Raw genomic sequence first — 10,138 nt, forward strand, 5'->3', positions numbered from 1 at the left:
CTGGATTTTAGACACTATGATGCTCAGTATCTCCTCCTCTATCATATGATGCTCTATCATACAGTGCAGTGTATTACTGTATTACTGTTTTTTTTTTCTCTGTTAATAAGCCCACCATGTGTTGAAGCGTGTGTAAATAAAACATGCACCGTTTGAGATTATTACAAAAGGTTGCATCACGAAACTGAGTTGGTGTTGTGTGCCAGCTGAGTGAAGTCTGCTGCAGCCTGCTGTGGAGGGGCAGTTTGCCCTCAGAGGAAAGGAAGAAAGGCGAGCAGCCGCTAGGGAGTCAGAGGCTGGCATGCACTCACTTCTGCATGTTACTGGCCCACCTATAGCAGACACTTCACACACTTCTTTGTACCCTGAGTAGATTCTTTGTTGCTCAAGGCTTAGGTGAATTCGTTAGCAGTAAAAGCTACTGTTCTTAAGATGAGGCTCAAGATGCACTCTGCAGCTTCTTTCTTTGTTTTGAATTTGGCAAATGCACCACTCCGACTCGGACCGATTAATATAAACGTTTGAATTTAATCCCCTCTAATGTGTTTTTTTTTGCTTTTACTTATTCATAAGCATAAAAGCATAAGCTGCTTTCCTTTCACGTTAAACCGTATTTCTCACTTATAGCAGTGAGACGGTCGTGGAGTATTTTTACAGTTGCCATGGGAAAGAAAAAAGCTCTGTTATAACCACAGCTGACTGTAACATCTAAGCTGGTTTCTGGCGAGTTATTTTGCAGTTCTCCACAGCCAAAGAGCACTAAGACACCAGCTTCTGGAAAACAAAAAAATTAACCTGTGATTTCAACCAGAAGAGAGAAAAAAAAAATCACTCAAATGCTCGCCTCCCAGGGGATGACTCTTCTTTCTCTTGCCAGATTTAGTCAGCTAGTTTGCTGACGCTGACTGTGGCACTGGGGTTTCCTAATGACTAGTTTTCAGCAGTTTCAGTCTCTCTCTCGCTCTCCCTCTACCTGCTTCTGTTGTGTGTTTAGATTTTACTTTTCACCACCTGCCTTCCGGTGTGCTGGAAAGGGTGCATTGCGTCTGTATTTGCAAAAAAACACCTAGTACATGCCTATACATGCAGCCTGTGTTTGTGTTCTCGTTTCATTGTTTAATATATCTGTGTTATGATGTGTTTATGTCGGAGGTGGGAGGCAGGGGGAGGGAGCGTCATGGCAACAGCCTTCTCTAAGTTCCACCTGGATGTGGTTGCTGTGATATTTCCTCTTTGTGCACAGAATCTGCATGTGCCTACGTATAGCCAAGAGGCCAAAGGTCATGCGAGTTAATAGGATGTTTGTGGCGGGACAGTCACAGGAGCCTTTGACATATAAAGACGCTGCGTATAGCTTCGCTCTCATCTCTCCAGGGCACGTTTGATGAAGGTTTCTCACACTACTGTTTTGCCCCGGCAGATCCCGCACCTCGCCGAAGGTGTTCGCATCCACGGAGAGAAGGTCACCGAGGCTCTGAGGCCTTTCCACGACCGCTTGGAGGCCTGCTTCAAGCAGCTGCGGGAGAAGGTGGAGAAGCAGTACGGGGTAAAGTCCCTGGTAAGAGCTTTTGCTTGTTTTGGAGCTTTCTGTTACATGAAAAGTGCTTTGTAGCTCAGTGTGGGAATTTCTAGCAGGAACTAATGGAATCTGCTGCCTTTTTTTTTTTTCTTCCGTGCTGCTGAAATTTTCTAGGAAATTTAGATGTGAAATCTATATATAACATAATGTGTTATATGTTTTTTTATGTGGTCTTAATTCCACATACAGACACTCACACATACACACACACACACACACACACACACATAAAATATTGTTGTATTTAGGTTATCTGAAAATGTTCTTTCTTTACTATTTTGTATAGTTAAGAGGGGGATTGGGGTCTGATAGCTGATAGCCTGAGTGAAAAATAATGGACACAGGATGACATGAGCCACAGAAAATCATGATTATTCAACATCTTAAGTATTTTATGACTAGATTTAAAGGCTTGGTTTAAAATTGAAAGGCTAGGTTTGTTTTACCTGCTTTATAGTTAAAGAAAACATGATTCAGAATCATGCATATTTACATACAAGAACATGTGATGTAATATTCAAGCATTTAGAAGTTCAGAAAACATCCAGTAACTACTAAAGACCATCACAATTGTTTTTACATTTTACATGATTTTTTCCAAAAAACAGTACAAGGATACATATACATTAAAACCTCAACATAAAATAGTCAGTGAAGACATGACTACCCTCCCCCAATCCTAATTGAACAAAAAGCAAAAAACAAACAAACAAACAAAACTATCAAAACAATACACAGCCACAAGGACAACTGCAGAGTAACATGATGTTAAACCAAGACTGTGTAAAAAAGACACAGGTAGAAATACATCAAGGGAGAAAGTGTAAATGAATTGTACAAATTGTATAGTATTGTGTAGATTGTATAGTATGACACAAGAGTTAGGTTATATTGGCATTTCTCTGGTATATAAAACCTTCAAGACTCCATAGCTTCCCCAAGGTCACAGTTCTCCAAGAAAGTAAAGTAATTCCAAATCTCATGGAATTTGGCTGCTTTCTTAGATCATCACAATTTATTCTGAAACAGTCCAGGATGCTATGGGATTAGATTTAGATTAAATGCAAATGGAATAAAAATGACAACAGACACAACAAATCCACATGGTGAGAAACCTGTTCCCTTTTTGAATCTACTTTCCTGTAGGATGAAGCACTGCCAAACGTTTAAAAGCCAGTGTCAGAACCAGATAAAGACATGATTAAATAAAGAAAATAAACAGCATAATTAATACCGAAATTAACAGCATTTTAGTGGATGTCACGACCACAAAATCATTCTTAAAACGTACTTCGTCCCTGTTCCTTTGCAGCAAATCCTCCAAATACACTTCCAACATGTATGCAATACTTGCCTTGACTTTTAGCTAAAGTCAGCTTGTTTGCAGTGGGATGCTGCTGGGGACTACCTCCCGTCTCTCTCCTCCTTTACAGATTTAATTGTTGCTTGGCCAAGCTTTTCCCCTCAATCTCGCCTGAGGTAAAGTCGCCCTCGCTCAATTTAAAGGGAGAGGGTGGTGACCTTTAAAAAGAGAGAAAAGCCATCACTTTCCAGGGTGTGATAATAAGGTTATCCTATCAGATGTGTGATGGCCCTTTTCCTCGCTTGAAAAGACTTTTTAAATACAGAAGGGCTCATTGTTAGAGCTCCTGGTAGCAGGTTTTTCCTCCAACAGGTTCTTTTTACAGAAATAAACACAATTTTTATTTTTATGTTTGCTAATTTTTCCTCATTTGGAGCTCTGTAGTGTCCATAACACTGGGAATGACCTTCACCGTTTCCCCGTTCCGCTCTTTACCTCCAGCACTGTAAATAAGCATAAAAATGCACAGAGCAGAGTCGACGACTTTTAAGCTGAATTCCTTCTGTTTTTCTTTTCCTCTGCGGTGTCAGCCGGCAGCAGACGAACGGCGGGGGCCTCGTCCTCACTCCATGGTGCGCTCCTTCACCATGCCCTCCTCCCAGAGGCCACTGTCAGTGGCTTCAGTCACCTCCATCTCCTCTGACAACTCCCCCTCCAGGCCTGGCTCAGATGGGTAACACCTAGTTTACAGTTATTCAGGGCATAAATACCATACATACTCCTTGGCTTTTTGGTCACCCGAATCAAGCAGTTTAAAATTTGTTTTTGGATTACTGTGTTGTAATAAATTTCTGACATTGTTATCAGACATCTGACATTGTTATTTAACCCTCTGCAACAATTCCATTTTCATTTCAAACCTAAGAGGATTTCTGAGGATTCCTTGTACAATTTTTTTTATTTATTAACTTCTTAGCTTTTTGTCGAGTTCATGTAGACTGTGCGCCTGTCACATACAACATCAGTCCTTGAAAATGCAAATGAAATGTTGCTTTTGTGAATAAAACTTTACTAATGCAACTAAATGTTTAATTTTTTCCTGCATGACTGTTTTAATTGCACCATTATCATATTATGTTTATTTTAGTTTTGCCCTGGAGCCTCTCCTGCCAAAGAAGCTGCACACCAAGTCACAGGACAAGCTGGACCGGGATGAGCCTGAGAGGGAGCGCAAAGACAAAAAGAAGGAGAAGAGGAACAGTAAGCACCAGGAGAACTTTGACAAAGAGATGAAGACCACAGAGATCCCTCTGCAGCCCGCTGAAGCAGTCATACTGTCAGAGACGGTATGCAGAAAGTGACCTGTGCAAAAATGTTCCCTTCTCTTTCTTTGCTTCCCCTTTGTTTATTCCACTTATTTTCTGTTGCTTTCCAAAGCATTCTGTATTCTCCTGCTCCTCTCTTCTTTTCTCTCTTGTACTCTGTCCTACGCAAGTGCAATGACAATTTGCTGTGGGTGGTCATGGTTCACAAAGAAGAAAGCAGGGGTGATGTTAAATGCAGAAAAGTGAGAGAATTTAATATGTGCACGTATTGGCACATAGATTTGGACTGGGAGCTTTTCTGTATTGCAGTGTATTTTAAGCTTAGTGCTCTGCCTTAAGCAGCATCATGATGCTTCTATTTATTTGTGTTATTACAGATCAGTTTGGGAAGCATTTTCCACTGTTTCTTGTTGTTTCCTGTGCTCTATATTCACGGTTCATAACCACAGATAAGAAATTGACATAATCACTGTGATGCTGGAGACAATTTTTAGGGGATAAAAACATTACAATTAACTACAATTAATTGAATACAGGCAGCTTTTAAACCGGACAGCAATTTTTCAATCACAACGTAGCCACACCCTTAAGCATACCCTGCTTTATCGACCTATTCTACTCTAAATGGGACCATAATTAACTAAATAAACATCATGCTGTGTTGAAGGCGACTTGAAACTATCGATTGAGACCATAAACTCATTAGGAAAATGTTTAATGAGGTAATAAATCAAGTGAGAAGTAGGGTCATTTACTCATAGACTTCTATATAATCAAACTTTTTTGCTGCCAGTGAAGTCGCCCCCTGCAGGCCGTAACAAAGTATACAGTTTTGTGGTACATTGGCTTCACTTTTCACTTTTCCCAGACGTTTCTGCTTGTTCCTAAGTGTTAAGACAGCTGACCCCCGATCACTTCTTTATTGTCTCCTTTCACAAATCTTCTCCATCACACAGCTGCTCCCCCCTGTTCTCTTCTTACTCAACAGATCTTCATTTCCCCCTCCTCTCTCCGCTGTGCTCATGCTGCTCTTCACCAATGCTGTGTTCATTACAGCAGAGAGGTATCACTGTGTTCTGTATGCCCAGTGGGAATGCTCACTGGGCTAACAGCATTAAGATAAGGGCAGGAATGGGATCCAAAAGAGGCCCCTGGCGGTGGTGGAGCCGTCTGGCTTGTGATAGGAGCCTCTTGCCTCGGGGGTCAAGGGTAGAGCCCCTCTGGGCCTCGGGTTGTTACCAAGCAGTTGTAGGATTTCTGCGTTTTAGTTGAAGTTATAATCTGAACCACACAAATCAACAAAATTGCTTCACCCTCAATGCAATTGTCAGATTTAGTACTCTGGAAAAAGCATTTCATCCCTGAATGAAGTGTGCTGTTATTTTCAGTGTCTCCCTCGTGGCTGACTGTTTGAGTTTGGCCAATTACAAAGATGTTTGTTAATGTAGCCTACAGTGTGGAATAGCCCCGAGGACATATCTTTTCATATTCAAATTCCTGCCATAATAAAGCTGGGAGAATGTGGTCCTGCATGCAAACACTGATTTGTAACCACAAATAAGATATTGCTACCCAAAAAACACATTTATCCAAATGTTCTTTTCCCTTTACGAATACAAATAGTTGATTTAATGTGCATGTGGATACACATACAGTTGAAACATTTCTGTTATTTTTTAACCATAGACTTCACTCATTTTGTTCTACATTCTGTTGTGTCGTTTAGGCTGCTTAACTATGAGCACTCAGTAACAGCTCAGCCCCTGATGGTGTCTTCTTTGTTTGCACATAATCACACAGATCAGCCCCCTGCGGCCACAGAGACCAAGAAGTCAAGTTCTCAGCCAGATTGGTGGAGACCGACGCCTCTCTGTGTCCCCCGGACCCCCTTCTTCTTCCTCCATCTCCTCTTCGCCGGGGCCCCCACCCATCACACCCAGGAGCAAACTCTCCTTCAGCCTGCACACAGCTTCCAGTATGAGCAATCTTACTTTACTCTCACTCTCATTCAAACACACACTAAATAAGAAGGTTGTATCAACTTTGAACTGGAGCTTCTACCGTCTCTGTAGGCTCTCTCTGCCTCACTCTGACTTTATTATACCTCTTGCATCACTGTTACCACATGCCGTGGTGCACATGATGATGTTTAATTCGATCTAAAACATAGCGCTATGAGTCATGTGAGCTACACTTCTTTAAATGGCCATGCAAATCCTAACTGTCAGCGCCACACATTTACTCCTCTAAATTTGTCTCTTTGTCACAGCGCCAGCTGTTAACACAAGGATCGCTTATAATGGTCTCAATGTGTTAACTCGCCCATCAAGGATTTTTATTGCTGCCTCAGAATTCAAATGTTCCACACTGCTTAAAATTCACATGCATTTCTACCTCTCTTAGAGGCCGAAAATGAAATATTTTAAAAGTAAATGAGAGATGCTGAGATGCAAGTTATTATTTGACCAAAACATCTTTAATTCACAGGATTCTTGTATAACAATCTGCAGTTTGTAGGATCTGAAAAGAGGATCTCCATTGATTTAGGATTGCACAAAAACTGTATATAAAGACTTCCTCCTACTGTACAAAAATGAAGCCACAATATCCCAGATACGGTAACTGCCATTTTTGAGTGATGTCATTTGGAGCCAGAGTCCGTGCAGTTGTAATTGGTCGGTGGAGCTTGGGTATCGAAGACCTGCCCAATCCAAGTGCCTGATCACAGCTGTCAACCATGATGCCACACCCCCTTTTTGTAGCATAAAAAAAAAAAGAAAACCAAACTTTTCAAAAGAAATATACACTGGAACGTGAAAGGATGTACCTGAAAAGAAATGAAAAGTTAAATTTTTTAAAACTTTTTATTTTCTATTTGACCTATGTCCCATTCGCTAACATGAAGGGAGTGAGGTGTGTAACCTACAGTGTAGCCAGCCACCAAGATGTTGATGATGTTTTGGCTTCACTTTTAGCAAGCTGACTTAACATGTGTATTAGTAGTAGTTGGTAGTTTTAATTAGTCTGTGGTATTGCACTCTTATAAATCTCTTATAAATTAGCAGTGACACTTAAATTTAACCCCCTTATTATTATTTAAAGCCATTCATTAAATGTTTATATAGTGCTTATTAATGCTTCATCTGACAGGTTAAAGAGACAGAAACTTAACAAATTTGTAGTCTCTAAGCCAAGATAACCTGAATGGCATCATCAGGTTTGAACATTAAAAGTTCATACTTGACCTTACAAAAAATGTTTTGACAAAAGTCTTAAGATCCACTTAGCAGCTTTTTGAGCCACTGATGGTATAATACAGCTAAAATGATCTCGATGTTCAAAATAAATGAAGTACACTTTAAGTGGAGTTTTGCCCTTGGAATTTTAATTTCCTCCCCTTTTTGTTTGTTCTTTTAAGTCGTACAGTGATTGGGAAATAGGCCGTGCGATGAAGAGTTGAACTGTTAATGAAATACCCATACCGCCTTATGATGAATGTGAACTGATGAGCGCCCTCTTGCACAGGTCTGGAGCTGAACGGGATGGGCTGCTCTGACAAAGGTGAAACCCCTCCTCCGCTGCCAGTGAAAGGCAGCAACGCTGATTACGGCAACCTGCTAGATAATCAAGACTTGACGAGTCCCTCGACGCCTCCGCCACCCCCGCCACATCAAAGGGTAGGTGTTTTAATTAGGCTGAGAGGAGCTCCTTAATGATGCATGGCACTTGTAATGAAACAAGAGGCAGCTACACGCACTTGACATTAGGGTCAACCTCCTCCACTATCCCCTACCTCTGTATGTCCTGCGCTAATGTGTTCGGTTCATGTCCGTGTGTGTTCATGCATGTTTCCCACTCACATCTGTGCTTCATTTTTGTAATGTGTGTCACAGAAGAGTGTAGGCATCAGTCAGTGAGCAGCAAGGTTCTACGCCGGCCTGTCCACCCCGCCGTTATTTATACTTGTTCCACCCAGCCGGCCCGGTGCTCAGACGTGATTGATTGGATGATTACTTTACCTCTTCCATCCATCAGGAGCCCTCCCGCTGTTAATCAGCGGCTCATCTCTCCACACTCACGCTAGACGTCCACGCTAGCCATCCTCTTGCCTCTCCACTCCGTTAACTAATCTTATTTACCCACTGCCACTGCCCGTGGACAGGTAGTAAAACTATGCCTGTGCAGACAGTACGGCAGCAGGTGGACAGTAGTGTAGCGAGAGCAGATGTTCAGCTGCTGAGTGACAGCCGTTCTTCATTTACACTCCAATGGAGGCAGAGGTGAGGTCATTGCCGAGCATTATTCCTTGTCTGGTGTCTCGGTTGGTGTCTCAGGAAGGACATGCAGGTAGACAGAATAGAAAAAATCAATTCACCTTCATCACCTTAAAGTCACATTCTGTCATTTTTGGCCACGTAAATATGGAGTATATTAATTTAAATAACTTGACATACGTTTACGTTATGTTTAATATGAACCTCTAACGTTATTGTATTATATGTACACTATATATGGCAGAAAATAAGGAAAAGCATAATTGTACTTCTTTAAATCCTGCGTTTTAATTTTAGCGGAAAGCCAAGTTGCCTTTATTTGAGAAATTGGAATTTTCTCAAGGTTACTGTTTTGTCTGTCTGCAGCACATTCCACCTCCTCTGCCCAGCAAGACCCCTCCTCCTCCTCCTCCCAAGACCACAAGGAAACAGGCCTCCATCGATTCAGGAATTGTACAGTGAACAAAGACGCTGACAGTAGGACCAAACAACACACTGACAACACAACAACAAAAAAACATCAGCAGTAACCGCTCCCACCGAAAAGCGGCTGATTTTACCCACACATTCCTCGCTCCCTGTCCCAGCTTGACAAGATGAATACCTCACTGTAGCCCGCCCCTTCATATCGCCTTTTTATTTTCTTCCTACCTTTTTTTCCTCTACAGTTTGACGACGATGCAGTCTGCAACAGGGAGCATGTTGCACAGAATTTATTGACACCCTGCCACTTCAGGACTTGATCAGGACATTGTGTTCAGACAGATAAGCTTGGACCAACAGCTTTCCAATACTGACCCACTCTCGAGTATACAAGAACTCATAGCTCATTAAAGAATAATTCCTCTCTCTTTTATTCATATTCCCACTATGTACAGAGGTTTGTATATATGATTTTATTTTATTTCAGGGTTTTTTTTTTTGTATGTGATTTGATCATGACTCTTTTGTATTAACGTATCATTAGATTAAGTGGCATTTATATGAAACAAAAAAGGGCTTGTAGGTTTTGAATTGACAGGGACTTTACAGAGTTGGTATGTGAGAACCTATCATGGATTTTATTGGTAAAACTTTGGAGTGCACACATACAACTAACTCCTATCACGTTATCATTGTTCAGACCTTGTCCTAGATTGCTGTAACCTTGGATTTCAATAATATTGACTGTTACCATTCACTACTGACATGACTTCTGAATAAACTTTCAAATGTATGTATTTTTAAGAAAAAGATGTCTGCCTCATTATTTTTCTCTACAGTAACAGATGCTAAAAATAGATGCAAGCGCTTTCATATTTCTGAAATCCAAAACAAACTGGCAATCTGTACGCATTTCCTAACTTCTATTCCGAACACTCGGTAACAAAGCTTTCTGCCTGCTTGCTTGATTGACAGCCATCACAACAGCTGCATCATTATCAACACGCAGGCGTTTACTACCGGGAAGTGTTACGCCACAGAATGACTTCTATATAGGCTAATGCAATCTCATTTACATAATGTGTCCGCTTACCAAGCGATCATTTCTCCTTTTTAAAAGCTGAAAGTGCGAATCTGGAATGTGGCCCATATTTGAAATATAGTTTAGCAGCGTCGATGAGCCAACAAACTGCAGGTGCCAGCTTTGTCCTGCTCCATGCATATATTTTTTATC

At 41.2% G+C, this 10,138-nt stretch overlaps 1 protein-coding gene across 2 annotated transcripts in view; it reads left to right on the plus strand.

The window, feature by feature from the left end:
* Nucleotides 1-9,714, plus strand: part of dock1 (dedicator of cytokinesis 1) — a 244,084-nt gene extending 234,370 nt beyond the window's left edge. For both annotated transcript variants that reach the window (XM_059325282.1, XM_059325284.1), the window contains exons 47-52: nt 1,421-1,558; nt 3,473-3,615; nt 4,030-4,228; nt 6,008-6,182; nt 7,733-7,884; nt 8,848-9,714. In XM_059325282.1, the coding sequence (XP_059181265.1) occupies nt 1,421-1,558; nt 3,473-3,615; nt 4,030-4,228; nt 6,008-6,182; nt 7,733-7,884; nt 8,848-8,943 (903 nt within the window). In that variant the 3' untranslated portion in view covers nt 8,944-9,714. The remainder of the gene's footprint in view (nt 1-1,420; nt 1,559-3,472; nt 3,616-4,029; nt 4,229-6,007; nt 6,183-7,732; nt 7,885-8,847) is intronic.
* Nucleotides 9,715-10,138: the final 424 nt, after the last annotated feature.

The sequence above is a fragment of the Centropristis striata genome, chromosome 21, assembly GCF_030273125.1.
Source record: "Centropristis striata isolate RG_2023a ecotype Rhode Island chromosome 21, C.striata_1.0, whole genome shotgun sequence".
NCBI classification, from domain to species: domain Eukaryota; kingdom Metazoa; phylum Chordata; class Actinopteri; order Perciformes; family Serranidae; genus Centropristis; species Centropristis striata.